The sequence below is a fragment of the Urocampus carinirostris genome, chromosome 20, assembly GCF_059441175.1.
Source record: "Urocampus carinirostris isolate Australia breed hairy pipefish chromosome 20, RoL_Ucar_1.0, whole genome shotgun sequence".
In the NCBI taxonomy this organism is placed as follows: Eukaryota; Metazoa; Chordata; class Actinopteri; order Syngnathiformes; family Syngnathidae; genus Urocampus; species Urocampus carinirostris.
The window spans coordinates 11844207-11863960 of NC_142368.1; the positions used below are offsets into that span (position 1 = coordinate 11844207).

General features: G+C 40.2%; 1 protein-coding gene across 1 annotated transcript; it reads left to right on the top strand.

The window, feature by feature from the left end:
- The first annotated feature begins 202 nt into the window (after window positions 1-202).
- Window positions 203-14407, top strand: znf512 (zinc finger protein 512). The gene is made up of 12 exons (XM_088324896.1): window positions 203-491; window positions 3112-3162; window positions 3413-3750; window positions 3826-3942; window positions 5556-5680; window positions 5765-5851; window positions 5930-6028; window positions 8033-8371; window positions 8444-8545; window positions 9968-10030; window positions 10146-10244; window positions 13679-14407. Exons 2-12 carry the CDS (start codon window positions 3152-3154, stop codon window positions 14081-14083), a joined length of 1785 nt encoding a protein of 594 aa, XP_088181022.1. The 5' UTR covers window positions 203-491; window positions 3112-3151; the 3' UTR covers window positions 14084-14407.
- The last annotated feature ends 5347 nt before the right edge of the window (window positions 14408-19754 follow it).

Sequence of the window (19754 nt, forward strand, 5' to 3'; positions counted from 1 at the left end):
GCCACTAAAAGCAATGAAACTCTTTTAACGATATTATGGTATCTATTTCGACGTGATAACAATAGTTGATAAATAATTAGTGTAAGTATGCTCATGACACTAAATCACGACGAATTTTACCTTTTTATGTAAAATAAGATTCATCGCGAATCTAAGCATTGTCATAATTGGGTTTCCTTGACGTTGAAACAATAGTGCTAGCAAATCCGACATTCCCTGAACGCAGCGCGACGGATGCATCGAGAAGAGGTCCCTTTGACTTGCGCGTAAACGGAACGGGAAACAAAACACTGGTTTTGTTCTCTTTTACCTCATTTTTTCCCTTCTCGTCGCGACTAAACCCGTTTTTCGTCGTTCGTTCGCCTTTCTCGTGGTTCCCCAAGGCCGGGTGTGGTCTCGCCGAGGTTTGTCGGTCGAATGCGGGTTGCCTACGCCGGGCTACTTCGACGTCCTTCCCTTTCCAGCACAACAGTAATGGCAGATTGTTCAAAGTAAGAAGCTAGCAACGGACCTTTTGTTGTTTTCTGTCTATCCGTTTTCACTTTCGCATACGTTCTAAACAATGAAGCTTGAAATGAATTAAGACACACGAAACCGAACATATGTTCGTAATGAAAGAAAAAGCATACATCCGAAATGTAACACGTTAAACACTCCAGTCAGTCTGCTATACTGTTAACCGATAACCACTGGTTTGTTATATTAGCTAATTAAAAAGTTTTCTTAAATAGCACCTTATGGACTGGACACAAGTATTAAAACACATCCGGAGTGATCGTTATACGTAGCAGGAAATCATTGCTTTGTGCTAGCTAATTTTTTCTTAACTTGCACATCCCATAGAAAAACTGTTACAAAAACTACTGCACATTACAGTCAAGAAACTAGCCCTTATTATCAAGTCAAGTCATTTTTATTTGTATAGCCCTTAATCACAAACAGTCTCCAAGGGCTTCAGAGCTTATTACACTATATTACACAGACTAGCTATTATTACACCATCCCCTGCTCTGGAACCAACATGAGGGCAAGGAAAAACTCAAAAAATCTCAACTTGAGGAAAATGAAGAAACCTTGAGAAGGGACCGCACATGTGGTTATCCCCCTTCCAGGATTACCAGACAGCAAAGGATGTTGCAATCCACGAAAAGTATAGGTTATTCATATGCTATAGAGTAGAAGTGAGTTTTAAGCTTAGATTTAAACATTTCCACTGAAGTTGCAGATCGGATCTCTGGGGGAAGAGCATTCCACAGCACCGGTGCCCGGATGGAGCGTGGACAAATGGATTAATACCTGTCTTAAATAAAGTTCCCTCTTGCACCTAATTCAATACTGGATCAGTGAAATAGTAGACAGTCTATTTTGCCTCTAAAGCAATCATTTCTAGCTTTGTGTTGAAGTCAAGTCATGTTTATTTGTAGAGCCCTTAATCTCAAAGGGCTGCATAGGCCACAGATCATAGCAAACCTCAGTCTATTATGACACCATCCCCTTATCTAAAACCTACATTGGGGCAAATAATACACAGATATTGTCAACATAAAATATCGGTTATTACTATGCTATAGAATAAAGGTGTGTTTTAAGCTTAGATTTAAACATTTCCACTGAGGTTGCAGATCGAATCTCAGGGGGAAGAGCATTCCACAGCACCGGGGCCCAAATGGAGAACGCTCTTGAACCAGCGGATCTCTTCTTGGCTCTTGGGATCACGAGTAGACCAGAATTTTCAGAGCGAAGGCTCCAGACCGGAATTTTTGAGTAATATAGTAATTTTTAGGAACTTGCACATCCCCTAAAGATATGTTAAACGATCGTACTTTTACACTTATCACACCTCCAATGTGGACAAATGGATGAATACTTTTCAAATGTAATCCCTTCCTGCACATCATTCAATTCAGGAGCAGTGAAAAAGAAGACATTCGTTTAGCTATAAAGTGGTTGTCTTAATAGCGTACGCGACAGACAATAACTTCAAGCTTTGTGCTGGCTAATTTCTGTGAACTTACATATCCCGGAGATGTGTTAAAAACCTTCACAGTTACAGTCTGTCCAATACACCAATACTAACACATGATTGTTGAATGTGCAGAAACATCTCTGTCACACTAACTATGTGGACAGATGGAAGAATACCTTTCCTTAATATGATTCCCTTTTGAACACTAAATTCAGGAGCAATGAAAAGGTTATTTTTGTGAACTAACACACCCCAAAGAAAATATGTTAACAAAAACTACTTCATTTATCGTCAACACGCCAATACAGACTCGTCTGTTGAATGCAGTGGTTCGTTGTATATGATTAGCTTCACACAAAAAAGTTAAACTGTCAAATTTGAACCTTTAATGATAACTTAACTGAATTATTAACATCAATGAGTAAGTAATCCTCTATTACACAAAAAGTCAATGCAACAATAAAACAAATACTGGAGGACTTGACTTGCTCTTAGCTTGCTAACCCTATCAAAAAAACTAGAATCCTCGGTCTCACTATTGCCTTCTGCCATGAGGCAAGAGAATTACGTGGCTCACTCTGCACATGCAGAGCTCAGCACGGTAAATACATTCAATATTAATTGTACTGATATTAAAATACGAAAATCAGTGATTTAGAAAAAGAAAAACAAATGAGAAATAATTTTAACACTGAATAAAAATAACCATTTAATATATTTTTGTATGTCCATGATTACAGCTGAGGCACCGCTTCACCTGCCTCTCCTGACTGCACGTTAATGGTTGAATGTGCATAAACCTTATTATCACACCTAATGTGGACAAATAAATCAATACCTTTCTCAAATATAATTCCTTCCTGCGCGTATTAAATTCAGGAGCATTGATAAAGTATACATAAAGTCCATTTTGGCTGGAACACAGGTCATCCTTCCAGATTGTAAATAGGCGTTTCCATGCTATGACCATGAGGCACTTTAAAGCAGCCAAACGCTAAACTGTATCTTCTCTGTCAAAAGTCTGTTTTGCAGTTTACCCAGGTTCCTTTCAGCATAGTTGTGAAATAAAAGATCTAGCAAATGCTTGGAAAGTTTTAATTGTAAAAAACATTTTAAAGCACTAATTTTAATTTGTTTTTTAACAGCAACAATGAGGATTTTCACTAAGTCCAAGGAGCTGTTACGATGAAGAGAAGGTAAAAGGATTTAATTAGAATTATTTTGAAAAATTCTGCTTTCAAGCATTATGAATCGAGGGAGCATCTGACACTTGAGTTTTGAGTGCTTTACATCATCAGTGTTTTGTTGTTGCACTATAGATATTGTCAAACTAAGGAAAAATATTTACCCAAATGTGATACTGATACATAATATAGGAGACAATGGTTGAAGAGTTTTACGACAAATATTGCTTGAACACTACTCCTACTTTTTTGGGTATGTCAGGTACCGGGACCTTCAGTGTTTCTCCATAAATTCTCCTAGCACCAGCAGCTCAGGTCTTTCCAAGAATCCTAGGCTTCCTCCCAGGCTCTTGCTGAAGGACATGTGGCCTCACAAAGAAGCAGCAAATCTTATGGACAAAAACCTGGACTCCTGCTCACCAGATATAGAAATGATTGAGGAAGAAGTTTGGACAGATAGTGCTGGTAATTCTAATCAGCAGAATGTGTGGACAGTCACAGCAACCAGGGACAGCGACCAAGACCTAGATGAGGTCAGAGAAACCTCTCCAGAGCCGGACCAGTCTTGGAACACCAGTAGAGAAATCATCTGCAGACCTGGTAATTGTTTTTAATTATTTAAACCGTTTATTACATTTTAAATATTAATGGTTTATGGAAAACTCTCTTTGGCAGTTATTGTTGGAGGTAATCAAAACAACGCATATGTCTCCATGTTTCTGCCCCAAGAAGGAGAAGAGTTCACGCCGCCAGTCATCCCTAGTAAAAAGGTGTCTCGAACATATCCTCCAGGTAGGGCTCACAGATTTGCTGTTAACTCATTCCTGGAATTCAAGCAATTACTGATACCGATAAATTGTATTAGTCCGGTGTGTTTTTGTATCTGAGTGGCCGGAATTTTTGCTGTGAAATTCAAACTTGTACTTGATGACAGATGGCACTAGATGACAGCTTTGCAACAATTTTGATTTTCAATCGGCACAGTTTTGAGAGTGAAGGTAAAGATTAGAAATCAATTAAGGCGTTTGTTATTTTCAGGGTTGGGTAGGGTTACTTTAACTGGATTACTTTCAATTACTTTTGGATTACTCCAATACCAAATATGCTAATAAAAGACAAAAGAAACTAAATATGAATAAAATTATGACTCACAACACGAGGTAAGCTTTCTCTCCTGGCTTTTGATCTCCAGCAAAACTAACATAAAATCCGACAGAAACAAAATGAAAATAAATCCAAACAGCTTTCCAACATCATTTTTGCCGTTCCATGTATTCCGTTACTCCCCAAGCCTGCACAAAATTTAGAAATTTGATTCATATTTAGTTTATTTTGTTTTTTATTAGCATATTTGGTATTGGAGTAATCCAAAAGTAATTGAAAGTAATCCAGTTAAAGTAACCCTACCCAACCCTGGTTATTTTATAGGAACAGAAGTACCATTAAATCAGTGAAAGTTCTACAATTAGAAAATTAGGGGAAAGGTGTACCATTAAATTGTCTTGTAGTGAACATTGTTTGCAACAAGATTCGACATGGCACTTCAGGATAAACAAGTGATAAACACTTAAAAGAGAAACATGAGATACAGGAATGTTAGGATGTATAGGAAAAGATATTTATAAGGAGGTCCTTTGAGACAGGCGTCTCCAGAGTGCATTGGTTAGCATATTCGCCTAACACGCGAAAGGTCCCTGGTTCACGACCGGGTGGAAGCATGTTGGCCTGGAGAGGGATGGGCGCAACCAGGCTGTACTTGCCCAAGACACACAACAGTAAATGGTGCCCCTACGACCCTTGCGGTTAAGGGATCCAACCAACCAACCTTTTAGACAGGCCTAAGTTGTAAATTCATTGCAACATTTAGCAGAAACAAAAATAAAAAATAGATGGATAAAAAAGTGGGTAAATAATATATTTTTCGCCTTCTTGCGCCTTTGTGGTGATGGTGATGGCCCTGGGGAGGAAACTGTCTTTGAGCCTGTTAGTCCTTGTTTTAAGGCATTATGACAATGTTAACAGGCAGCATGGCGGATGAATAGTTAGTGCGTCCGCGGCACAGTTCTGAGGTCATGAGATCGAACCTTCCTGTGTGGCGTTTGCATGTTCTCCCCGTGCTTTCATGGGTTTCCTCCGGGCGCTCGTTTTCCTCCCACATTCCAAAAACATGTATTTCAGGTTAATTGGCCTAACCAAATTGTCCCTAGGTGTGAATGAGCGAGCGAGTTATCTGTGTCTGGCTGGCAACGAGTTCAGGGTGTCCCCTGCCTGCTGCCCGATGACTTCTGGGATGGGCTCCAGCACCCCTGCGAACCTACTGTGGATAAGAAATGCAGATGATGGATGGACGATGTTAACTAGGTTAACATTCCATAAAGACTTAATAGTTTAATATTCCAATACAGGGAGTCAGGAGGAGCGTTGGCAGCTTCAGATTGCCGCCAGAGGCCGTGTCAATTGTCCTAAATGTAAAAGTGTTAGCAGGAAGACAGTGGAAGGTCTCAAGAAGCACATGGACAACTGCACACTGGTCAGCACCCAATGAGTTGCTTTTAGATTAAAAACAGCTCTCTTGCCATTTGTAACATGTATGTAAATTGGACTACAATTGCAGGAAGCGTATATATGCCAACACTGCGGTAAGCAGCTCAAGTCTTCCACAGGCATGAAGTATCACATCATGGCTGACCACAGCAACCCGGTAAGTGCAAAAGGTGGGGGAAAAATCCGTGCCGGAAGGAAATTTGATTTGTTGTGGTTTTTATTATCTGACCCTCAGCTATTAATGGAGGACACCAACGAACTGGACGAACGCGCCATGAAAGACAGAATAAAGAAAATCCTCAAGCAGATGGGCAAAGTCAAATGCCCCAAAGAGGTGAATAGGATCTGTTTTTTTTCTTCTTCAGCAGAGGTTGGGATCCTTTTATTTTTCATTATGAGCCACACCATATAATTTAAGGCAAAATTCAAAACAATTACCAAAGATTATCTCCAGAATAAATCAAATTCATCAGTGCATTTTATTTTACTCTGGACATTTGATTATTTCATAAATATATATGTCATGATAATAACAGAGCCTGTGTCATATATCAAAAAACATCCCACTTAAAATACGTTTCCCTCCCGCAGTTACTTAAGATCGTTGAGATTTATTTTGGCCGTCCTTTTTGTCGTAGGTGATGGTTTCGAAATAACGTGCAATGCAGAGTTCTTTTCATAAAAGTGTCACTAAATACTTCAACTTAGAAGCATACGGATGTATTCAGCTGCAGCTGTGTGATGTGGTCACTGGTATAACCTTAAGAATCTAGTCATCTTTATTGGTCCTTCGTTCTGTTTTATAGATGTGATTCTTTGAAATCCCAAAACATTTGTTTCAAACATCCTCCAGCACGCATCATTGAACAGTCATCATTTTTTCATTGCATGTGCAACTTACGTGTCTGAAAAAATATCTAGGAAATAGTTTTCTGATGCATTTTAATTGGTTAAGACAGACAGATAAAATCCCAATAATTTTTCTTCTTACAAGCTCTAAAGGAAGAGTACTACTGCAGCTAGTGGTAGAAACACGGTGTCGCACCCCCGGCTTAAATGTGTGAAAATAGTGAATTTTATACGCCCTGCGGCTGGCTGGCAACCAGTTCAGGGTGTCCCCTGCCCACTGCCCGAAGATAGATGGGATGGGCTGCAGCACCCCTGCGACCCGACTGAGGATAAGCGGTGCAGATAAAGGATGGATAGTGAATTTTATCTCTGCAGGCCGGATGTACTCATGAAAAGAGCCACATCTGCCTCGCGAGCCTTCAATTTCCAACCCCTGATCTACAGGGTATTCTGGTTTTGTCAAATCCCCGGGCACAACTGGCCCCAACCAATTGCGATGCCACTCGCGGTCTGTATTTTGCCATTGGCATCTGGTTTATGGCGTCACTTTCGGAGGAAAACAGCGTGGCATCAATTAGAGATGAGATCGCGCCCAAAAAGAATACAGCCCGACTCGGGCTTGTTGGTATTAAAGCCTGACCCAGCCTGAGGGCAACCAATTAACATCATTTGAGGGACCGAGCCTGAAGCAAACCAGAATTTTCATATTTTATTTGTGAACCCCAGGAGGTGGAGAGGTGATTTTGGTTAACTCCAGCCATGGCGAGCAGACCTTTTCCACAATGTATGCGCTCTTAATACAAAACAACGCGGCGATAGCTGAAACGTTTACAACGCCCTTCAAGAGGAGACATTAGTTGAAGTTTTTACCAACAATTTTCATATAATACATAACAGGAGCAAAATGGGAGGTGTAATGGTATTTTATTTAATGTTTACCAAGTACCCTCAATATTTCAACTTTTTCACCGACCAAAAAAGCCCTGAATTCATACATAACAACTGAAAAGCCATATTATCTATCAAAAATGTTCTCTTTCTGTATCATCTGAGTCATTGTCCGGTAGCAGGGAGTTCCGTTAATCCTCGAGGAATGATGACAAGAATATGCAATTTGGTCTGTTACCACGGATATCACCAATAACAACAACAAAAAGACTACTTCTCATATGTGTATTGCAATCTGGCACTATTCTCCACAGTATGTTTGTTGTGGCGTTGTGGTTTAGAAATCTTTAAGCCCAGTGGTAAATATTTGCTTGTCTTCCTAATATCTATCTGACTCTCTGATAGTCGCCATCTTGAATTGTCGGACGTTTTAAAAACACGAGACGTAAACAACGTAGATTGAGTTTAACAGCCCTTGGTGTGTGGGGGCACGGACTCATTGGTGTTCTGCAGCCAAAGGCGATGACGCAAAATTCCCTACGCGTTTGGCATCAGTTGTGTGCCGGGATTTACAATATCCAATTCCACGTTTGTTTTCCAGGGCTGCACTGCGGCGTTCACTAGCATCATGGGATACATGTACCACAAGAAGAAATGTGGCAAGCAGCAAGACGAACTCGACAAAATGGTTCTCAGTTGTTTGCACTGCGGAAAAACGTACAAATCCAAAAACGGCCTGGAGTACCATGTCAAGTCCGAGCATGCGCCCGAGAATACGGTTGTCCAGGAGACCACAGAAGCAGAAGTGGAGGTGACGGCCGGCGGAAGAGTTCAGAGGGCTTCGGCGCTGCAGGCCAACATCAACATGTCGGATAAGGGACCATCCAAAGTGGGGCCTAAAAGATACTTTAAGTCTGACTTGGTTCCTGATGACAAAAAGGCAACTATTTCAAAGAAGAATGTCCAGAAAAGTTGGTTTACATTGTCCTAAATTGTTTTTTCTTGTGAACAGTTGAAGTATTCACGTCCAGGCCTGCCCACCTTCAGTCAGGAATTACTGACCAAGTGGAAAGACGAACTGAAGCTCTATGGGAAGCTCGAATGCCCAAACCAGGTCATGCATGCCCCGATTCTTAAATTGGGCAACATTTCCTGTTTTTATTGAGGTTTTCCTTGCCTTCATGTAGGTTTTAGATCAGGCGATGGTGTAATAATAGTCTGCAGCCCTTTGAGACTCCTTGTGATGAGGGGCTATATAAATAAACGTGACTTGACTTGATATGACATTTTTTTCTTTTAGCTACGGGTGAGTGATAGCTGGAATTTTGGTATTCATTTGATCCGAGTAAATACAGGGTAGTATTAATCGATACAATTCCGATATTGATGCTTGTAAATGTCATGCTCTTTGAATAATTGCCCCCTTCCGAAAGAGCACAAAAAAATTAGGCACTAAAATATTATTTTTAATAACCTCCTAAGACCCGGTTTCTGCATGCGTGGACACAAATGCACATTAAACAAGGAATGTCAATAACTACAATGCATACCTAAACAGTATTAGAAATAAATAATATTAATATAATATTTCTATTACACAGTTTCAGAACAAAAGTCAAGCACAACAAACAAAAAAAGCAGTAAAAACATTAAATAGCAAATTCAATAAAACAACTAAAATACATTTTATTGTAATATATTTTGAAAATAAAGTCGGTGGTGCGATTTAAATGTTATTCGGCCCTTATTCCAGCCTTTGCCCCTGTCCTCCAAGGAAGAGGCCCTTTTGGCTCTGTTGCCAAAGAAACCTGTTAATCCGTTAACACTGTCAGGAACAGTTGCATGTTGAGATTTTTGGTTGCAGCTCCTTGCTATTTCTAAGCAAACCAAATTTTGCTCGTTCACTCTCCTGTTGCCATTACATCTGCCCGGGAGACAGGATTTAGCAGGCCGGCCAGGTAAAGGAATGGGCTTAAAGTGTTCCTGTCAGTCACTCACTTGGGCAAAGATACAGAGAGTTGCTGGGCAAGAGATAGAAAGAGGCGGTGTGCGCTACGATGCAGAAAAGTGGCGACTTGAGGAAATTGGCGGAGGAGCGAAGTATCGATCCCAGGACAAATAGTATCGACCCGATCCAAGTACTTGCTTATTATTGATATTATTGACACTTTGATCAATTAGCATACCCCTGCTTATAGCCACAATCACAAGGTTTAGAGGAGCGTTTCTGTGCTGGGATTCTGTCCTGTTATCGGTGACCAATACATTAAGTCCAATAGTTGTTTTTGTGTTTACCTCGTCTAATGTGGTCCAAATTTAGCTCACAAAAAGTCGTCTTTTCAACGTCTTGAAAATTACAGTATATTCGTGTTTTTTCATAGTCTATTTCAATCCGTCTGTGGATTTTTGCTGGGTCTGTCCAAGTTATTGTCCCGGAAACCGAATACAACAGTGTTTGACATCATAATGAAAAGAGCTCTTTTTTCCATGTGCCCTTAAATGCAGCGTGTCTTTGTCATCGTTTGTGTGTGTTCAGGGTTGTGGGTGCACTTACACAAGTGTGTCTGGACTCAAGGCTCACTTGGGACTGTGTTCATGGGTACGTCACATTCTTATTTTTGAATCCTGAAATTTCTGATTTGTTCCCGACAAACACATAATACTGTTTATTTCGTTTAATGTTTGGGTAAAATGTGCGTGCTGTTCCTTCGCAGAGTGACTTCCAGGTGGGAAAGTACCGATGTCTGATTTGTACCAAAGAGTTTCACTCTGAGAGCGGCGTCAAATATCACATCAACACCACGCATTCGCAGGTAACAAGACACGTGCAACTAGAAAGCTGTTGTCATTACTGAATGCATAAATGATATATGATTATTAATGCTTTTCCTTTAGCCCAGATGTATTTTCCGTTTTGTTTTTTTATATTCAACTAGCACAGGGGTCGGGAACCTTTTTGACTCAAAGAGCCATAAAAGCAAAATATATTAATTTTATTTTGGGAAAGAGCCACAACATATATTATGAGACAAATGTACTAAATTGCTAAACCCGGGCCCCAGACAAAAGCTTAGTCTTCAGCACATTTATTTTTGATGATTTGATAAAAATGATGAAAAGAGAATAATGCCAGAGCCCATGTCTCAAAATCAACAAACATACCACTTAAAACTTGTCTCTTTCTTTCAATTACTCAAGATCGGTCAAACTCATTTTGACCCTTTTTTTCCATACATATTGGTTTCAAAACCAGATGCAAGCAGTTATTTTGTAAAAATGTCACAACATTCTCCAAACAGGGAGCCTGATGTGCTTACTTTTGGCGCAGGCGGCGTAGGGCGAGAGATGGGAGGGAGTGCTTGCACTTTTTGCATAGCTCCACCCATAACTCCCACCCACCCAATCAAATAACTTCAAATTCTCTTCCGGTGTTTTGGCGTATTTACAGTTTGTTCTGTGGATTTCATCACAAAGTATCTGAACACTGAACACAGATTATATAGTGAGCTTTTACATAAAGGATTCTTTAGCGTTGTACAGCCAAAACGAGTTTTTTTGGTGTGACACTTTGACTGTAAATTGTTGTGAAAAATGTAACCTATATATTTTGCGAAGTACTTCATTGTAGTGCAGCTTTGGTTTGGCTTTGCGTGTATCTGAAAATGATTAATGGCTCAAGTTTTGATCGAGATGGAGAAAATTTGCATGCAATCAAATTTGTCTCTGAGCCACAGGTACTCATAGAAAGAGCCATGTATGGCTCGCGAGCCACAGGTTCCCGACCCCTGACCTAGCAGAAGAACCTAGTGGTTATTTTTACTTTATAGAGTGATTTTCATGGGCCCTGATTTGTCCAAACACATATAAAATATTATAACTGTCAAATATGAGCTCAAAAGTAAATCCACCTGTTTTTATCCATTTGTCCAACCTCTTGCTTCCATTTTTAGAATGATGTCAAGTGAAGATGACACCCCAACTGCTCAAGGCTTATTAGCCATGCTTCATTTTTTTAAGTATCTCACAGATGGATAAAACGTAGTGTATATCGCTTCATAACTCATCATCTGCAAACACAAAATGACATGTTTAGACTAGCAAAGGCTCATACAACATATTGCTTAAAAATTATTTGGGTTGACTTCCACTTTAAGTTTGATAGTCAATATAACTGGCGGGAATCTTCAAAATGTGGTAAAATCAAATGAAAGTCTCCTATTCTTTTTCGGCGGTGAAGGCAAACCTCTTGTCCGGGTCAACAGTTGATCGTGATCCGGAATTAACGAATTTAGCCTTCTGCTGGTTCTTCCTGACCTGCGTTACGATTTTTTGTCGCAATAAACAAAATGCATGTTTGTTTCAGTTACTCAACTATTTTTACAGTTTGACAAATTATTTTAAATTAATAAATGCACACCTATGGACAATTCGGACTGGCCAATTAACCTGACATGCATGTTTTTGTGGAACGTGGGAGGAGACCCACGCAAGCACGGGTAAAACATGCAAACTCCGCATAGAAAGCCTGGTGGCTGGATTTGAACCCATGACCTCAGAACTCTACTGCGGACGCGCTAAACACACAGCTGCTGTGCCGCAAAGCTCTCATTTGTAGCGTAATGTACACGTAAAAATTGTATAACGCATGTCATCAAAACCATATTGGCTTGAATGTGACTTGAATACTACCAAGGCGAGTCAGACTCCTTTTCTTTCGTTTAACTGTCCGACTGTTCTCTTTCGATGTTCGTGCATCACGGAGGTACTGCCATGATACAGAAGGTCTGCAAGTAGTCTTTTTATTCACTGTATGCAGGCTAAAAGGCTCCCAAATTTTAGAAGTTGCTATACACATACTTGATGTTTATGCTGCCATTTCAGTATTAAACCACTTGAAACAGACACAGCAGATATTTTAATCATGTAAGATGAAAGGATGGATGTTAAAAGAACTTGATAATAGTCGATAGTGGGATTTCTTTTTAACTCCATTAATTCCTTGCTGTATTGCAGTTTATTTTTTGCCGTATTGCTACATATTGGATTGTCATTGTGTCTGGTGTTCCACATTCCGATTGCCTAAATCTCCTTCAATTTTAAGTTTTTCTAAAAGCAATCATGTCAACAAAACGCTCTGGACCCACCAAAACACCAAAAAGGAGAGGAAGATGCTTTTTTTGAAAATGGTTGATAATGGAAAAGTACTGTATATGTCAGTTTTTTCATAGTTTAGCTAGCGATGGGACATGCTGGTTTAAGATCAGGTAATTGTGCAATTTTGTTATTGTAATCCTGTGCAGTCCTTCATGACATGACATTTTTGTGATTAAGGGCTATATAGATAAATGTGACTTGACTTGACTTCTCTGGTGAGACTTTTTTTGCAAAATTATTGTCATATTATTACCAGGTATATCATTTCACATTTCTCATTTTCACACTAAACTGCAAGAGGGCGCTCTAGGCCTATGCTGATCATTTCAACCTTGCCCTGTTGTGCCGACAAATCCTTCCCCCTCTCGCATTCGCCACTCGCCCAAAAGTGAAAAGTGCTGTCATTTCGCCAAAGTAAATATTTTAAACTTACTCATAGGGATTACTTATTTATTTTTAAAAAACACTTATTAAAAATGTTATCGACAAGAAGATTGTATTCCACAGATTAGAATCTGAAAATAGTGGCTCTCCAATATTCAACATCTGCAATTGCCAACAGTGCCCTAATGAAATTTTCCATAACGTCCACACGATAGCGACAAAAGATCATGTAAAGTAAAAGCATAGTGTCCTGAAATTATTTCAGCCCCTCAATCCAGAAGATTATTCTTTGGTTTTAATGTATAGAATATTTCAAAAATAAAAAAAAAAATTGTACTTTGCGGGGTTTTCACTATTTCAAGACCTTTTTATAAACTTGCCACACGCAAAAAGTAAGGGATTTATTTTGTGCTTTTCAAGATATCCCAAATCGCTTTACAATGTACTTCACATTTTACCCATTCACACACACTCACATGCCAATGGGGAGTCAGTCGTGTATTGCCCGGAGACACTTTGACATTTAACACGGAGGAGCCAGGATTTGAACCACAATCCTCCGGGTCCCAAGATGAGCTCTCTACCTCCTGAGCAACTACCACCTAAGGCTAGAGCTATCGTATATCTGTTTTTTGAGTCTTGTCGACAAACTCGAGTAATCATTCGCAATTTCTATAATCAAATTACAATTGATGGTTTTGTCCTTTAGGATTGGTTTGTGACCAACAAAAAGGCTTCTATGAAGTTGAAAAAGCGATCCATGGATGCAATATACCAAGCAGAGCTACAGGACCACGACCAACATTGTCACGATCACGATCATCCTCACTACCTGATGCCACGCTCGCCCAAGATTCTCTCCGTGCCTGTGCAGCACCCGGACGAGCCAATCTGTCTGGACGACGACGAAGACGAGGTCAGGGCCGAGCAAGCCCCCATAGAGATTGAGGACGCCGACGAAATGGAGGAGGGCAACCAGAGGGAGCGGGAGGAATTACAGGTGGACAGCTTCCAGCAATGTGGCCAATACAAACCGGTGTGTCAGTGGAGGCGGAGACAATCGGATGGAATGCTTATTCAGGCAGAGGATTCCAAAACAGAACAATTCTCTTAAGATTTTTGATAAGGATGCAGATGAGTTTTGGAGGAAGGTGAGAGATTTTTTTCCCCCCATGTAAACCGCTTGTAGTTAATGTGTGTTTGTAACCCACTGTGTTTGTCTAATTCCAGAGAAATACAATCCATTGAATAATATGTGCCTCTCAGACTTAGAAAGCAACGAGATATTGGTTGGAGTTCATCCGATAGTTAATAAGCATCATCCACCTAAGTAGCAGAAAATATATTAATTTGTTAGACAACATAGGAAAAGCACTTGAGTGTTGGGAATCTACTAAAATTCTTCAAGGAAACTATTAAACTTGATGCTTGCTTTCTACCGTGTCTGACTATTTTTAGAGTTGAGGTTATACAGTATGCGCACATTTTGTCTTTTTTAGCATAAAAAATACATAATTGAACACTATTATTTTCATACAAGGGGGAAGAAGAAAGCACGATTATTATTACTTACTTACGATTATTATTATTACTACTTGTAGCAAAGCTGTTCGGGACAGAACACATGAAGTAGGAGCGTTTGAGGGGGGGGTGGAGTCATGTGCAATCAAAATCAAAATCGTATTTTCTTAGTTTTGTTTCTATTTGCTAGTGTAGCATGAAAATGCCGAAAGTAAGAAAAGGGCAGTGTCAATTACATTACAATCCAAACGCCAGCCCATTCCCATAAAAGATGAAAAAAGAAGAGTATATATAAGCGTGTCTATGAAACGCGCGCACATACTTGCACGCGCATCGTAAGGAGCTTGATAGGAGTAGTACGAATGACTCAAGCCAGGAGATGGCGGCCGCAAGAAAAAAGGTTCCAAACTCTGTACAGCTCCTTTCACACTACAACAAAGTCTCATGATCTTTATGACCCTATTCTTGCAAATACTGTGCGTTGAGTTCTGTCTCGTTTTAGGCACAGTCATATTTATGAATCAATGAACATCTTAGGGCAGTCCGGCGGCGCAGTGGTTAGCGCGTGTGCGACACAGTTCTGAGGTCGTGAGATCAAACCTTCCAGTGTGGAGTTTGCATGTTCTCCCCGTGCTTGCATGGGTTTCCTCCGGGCACTCCGGTCTCCTCCCACATTCCAAAAACATGCATGTCAGGTTAATTGACCTAACCAAATTGTCCCTTTTTATTCAACGTTTTTTCACATTAGTTTTTATATATTTTATTTTTTTGTTTTCTTTTCTTTTTCATTTAGTCTGAGACTCGATCCTAGTCGAGGCTTTTTCTCCTAAACAATCTACCCCTCTGAGGATCTGCCCCCGTGTCTTGGCCATTTTGTCAACAAGTAGGTCCAAATTGTATCACAGTCACACCACTTCAACTTTCACACTTCAAATTACAAAATCCAAATTTTTGTTGCTTCAACCGACTTCACGATACGTAAATACCAAATTTTACACCGTATCACATCACAACCACGAAATAGCACCAAACTATTCCCAAGCAGGAAGCTTTATCAAATTTTATCTTCCCACCAAAACACGAGATAGTTACCGAAACCGTCTCTAATCTCGTATGTCCCTGTATCGGTACCGAGACCTTCACGATACAGCAATAAGTAAATACCGAATTTTAAACTTTACTGTCATCTTCACATTCCTCACAATATCCAAACAAATTACAGTCGCTTTCCTTCGTTCAATTTAGTAGTGTCCAATGTATGCTTTGAATAGGAAATATTGTGCTTACCTTTAAGAAGAGTGGCCACACCAGAGGAAAATCAGGCTGTAATTTCTGATGTTTTAATTTACCTAACTGCAGATGAGGACAACTTTTCCCCATTTAAGTCACGTCGCGGGGTCACCAAATTACTAGGAATTAAACTATAATATAAATTTAGTGTTTGCCAAATTGTTCGGGTTAGTTATCTGACTCCATTAACCAAACATAAACTCTATCCTCCTCACAAACGCATGCTCGTTTTCTTAATTTAGGAAAACATTGAGAAGAGACAGGCTTTTCCACACAGGGGCAGATTTATTTCTCAAGTGAATTCCATCGAATTTTGCCTGATTATTGTCTAATTACCGTAAATTCCGTACTATTGAGCGCACCTGATTATAAGCCGCACCCACCACATTTTAAGAGGATAACCGCTTTTGTACTTACACGAGCCGCACCTGTATATAAGCCGCATGCGCCCACATTAAAACATGTAACACAATCACAAAATTAACCCAAATCCGACTTTGAGTCCCGCGATTGTAACTGAATATAAAGTACACAGTCCAAAAACCACAGCCAGGAAAATGAACGGAAAATTATACCGGTACTTAAGGTTTGATGCAGACCTGCAGAGTCCGGGTCCCGTTGAAAATAATCCAAGAAAAAAAAAAGTATATTTCCAAAGGTAAGGGTGGGAAAAATATACATCCACTATTGTCCGCTGCGTCCACAAACACGTCTCACCTTTACTCCACTTCCCGTAAGCCCCCGTTGTTTTCGCCCCTTGTTTTTGATTCGCCCGTGGAAAACATATCAGAATAAGTCTCTAAAATAAATACATTACAAAAATATACAGTTGCAAATACATATTATACATGGTTACACATAATTTACAAAGAAAGACGGACGGTACACCAAGAGAGTTTTCAAAGCTTTAATAATAATAATATAACGTTCATCCCAAATCGTGCCTGTGAAGGGTAGAAAAACGCTACTAACAACACGCTTGCAACACAGTAAGCGGGTCTGTGAAAGAAAACATACCATACATGTAGAAACCACGGTAAACCGTCCTATTCTTCCTCCTTGTTACTGATGTCATCAAAGTCGTCTTCCTTCAGTATGGGAAAGAGACTTTGTCATATAGACGTCGTCCCACGCTCCCTTATTCAAAAACACGCTCGCAAAGTAAAGTTTACGTGCAGTAGCTCTGTTTCCTTCTTTATCGGACTGCTCGATTGTGTTTAGCTTGAAAGCTATGTCATGTGCCTTTCTTTTTGCAATTTGCATGATGAGTACATGTCTACGCTAATTTAATTTGTGCACAAGTTAAGAAGTTTCAGTCTTCCTCGGCGCATATATTCCACCGGTCTAAATCTTACCTTTTGTACTCGAGCGCCGCTGGCGGCTGTTAGAAAAATGACATAAATTGGCCGCATCACTGAATAAGCCGCAGGGTTGAACGTTTGGGAAAAAAGTAGCGGCTTATAGTCCGGAATTTACGCAGTCTTGTCGAGCCTTGCTCTTGTCTGTCTCCGATCCTGTCTGTCTCTTCTCCATCTTCCGGGTTCCGTCCTTTTGATACGTCGGGACATCGGCCCCTCCCATGGGGCGTGTTGACTCCTCCCCTGGGCGGGCCAGGTGCCAACATCACCTCCTCCTGGGCGGGCCAGGAACTCCTCCTCGCCGGAAGACGCTGCCGTGTCTGAAGGGCTCACAAACAAGAAAGCTTATCAGAAACCTCGTCTCTTTTTCCCGCGTCAGTGCATTGTCCTTGTTCTCGTTTTTATGTAAGCATAATTCTTGTCCAGGCCACACTGACCCCAAGCCCTGAATCCCTGTGAAAAATCCCCACTGCATTCAGCAAAATTTAATTTGTATTATATTAAATCCCTTATAGTCAATTCAATAAAATAAAAAATCCTTCGGTTTGAATGAGCGAGTGAGTTGTCTGTCTCTATGTGCCCTGTGACTGGCTGGCAACCAGATCGAGGTGTCCCCTGGCCACTGCCCGAAGATAGCTGGCATGGGCTCCAGCACCCCCGCGACCCTACTGAAGATAAGTGGTCCAGATAATGGATGGATGAACATCTTACTTGGCGTCAGGTTTGGATAGGGTTACTTTAACTGGATTACTTTCAATTACTTGTGGATTAGTCCAATACCAAAGATGCTAATAAAAGAAAAAATAAACTAAATATGAATAAAATGATGACTCACAACACGTGGTAAGCTTTCTCTCCTGGCTTTGATCTCCGGCAAAACTAACATCAAATGCGACAGAAACGAAATGAAAATCAATCCAAACATCATTTTTGCCGTTCCATGTATTCCGTTACTCCCCACGCCTGCACAAAATTTAGTAATTCTATTCATATTTAGTTTCTTTTGTCTTTTATTAGCATATTTGGTATTGGGGTAGGGGCAGCACGGCAGCGCAGTGGTTAGCGTGCGTGTGCGCCGTGCGGCACAGTTCAAAGGTCTTGGGTACCTCCTGTGTGGGTTCAAATCCAGCTACCGGACCTACTGTGCGGAGTTTCTATGTTCTCCCGGTGCTTGCGTGGATTTCCTCCGGGCACTACGGTTTCCTCCCACATTCCAAAGACATGCATTTCAGGTGGATTGGCCAGTCCAAATTGTCCCTAGGTGTGAATGGGCGAGCGAGTTGTCTGTCCCCGTGTGCCCTGCGATTGGCTGGCAACCAGTTCGGGGTGTCCCCTGCCCACTGCCCGATGATTGCTGGGATGGGCTCCAGCACCCCCGCGACCCTACTGAGGATAAGCGGTGCAGCTAATGAGATGAGATGAGGTATTGGAGTAATACACCTAAAGTAACCCTACCCAACCCTGCTCGGCGTTTACAAGAAAGCAAATTTAAACAGTAGCTTTCGAGAAAAAACTTTTTATGGTGTTACCTCAACATATAAATGAATTCTATGCCTCTCTTTCTTTTGAATAAAAGCATCAATAGAAGGTAACTCCAGTGTTTATTTATATAATATATAAAAATAACTGAATGGCCTGACTTTATGTTAGCCTACTAATAATGTCATTAATTAAATTGTGTGGGGCTGAGGCTTGCACCAAATCAGAATCCTTGGTCTCACTATCGCCCTCTCCCTTGAGCCAAAAGAGTTGCGGGACTCACTCTAAAATCTGCAGGCTCTCTGAAAAGTAATACGCTACACACTAATTGTACTAATATTCACGATATGTGAAAATTCATTCTATTTGAAGAATAAAATCCCAAAATTGTGAAGTTAAATATGAATGAATTGTAACACTGAATTAATGTAAGCATATACTATATCTTTAATTGTATGTTACCATGGTGACAAGTGAGGCTGCACGTCTCGGATTCTTGCCTTAAAGCAGGGGGGGTCCCTGATGGCCACCTATGCAAAATTCTGTCCTCCTAGGGTCTAAATTAACTTAATATAACTAAATTAAATGTAATGGAATGGGAAATAAAGTTAACTACTTTTTAATGTGATGTAATGCGTGTATTTACACATTACATTTGCCTTAAAAATGTTGCCACACCTATATAATGTATTATAAATATTGTGTAAATTATAACTATAACCTTATCCTCCTTGTTTTATAACCTTATCTTCTCTGTTCCTTTATCTTTTTGGCTTTTTTACCTCACTGTGAATATGTGAAACTGGAGTGTCATGCCCAATTTCGTTATCACAATATGTTAACCTATTTTGTAACAATGACAATAGAGGTATATTCTATTCTATTTTATAAACCAAATATATAAAAATAGCAACATCTTGGACATTTTGGGGTATAATTAATTTCTCAATTTCACTCCTTAGCATTGATAGGGAATTACTGCCGTGTAGTGGTTCTTAGCTGTCACTTTGCAGGTATTTTTAAATATGAATAAAATGATGACTCACAACAAGTGGTAAGCTTTCTCTCCTGACTTTGATGTCCGGCAAAACGAACATAAAATGCGACAGAAACAAAATGAAAATCAATCCAAACAGC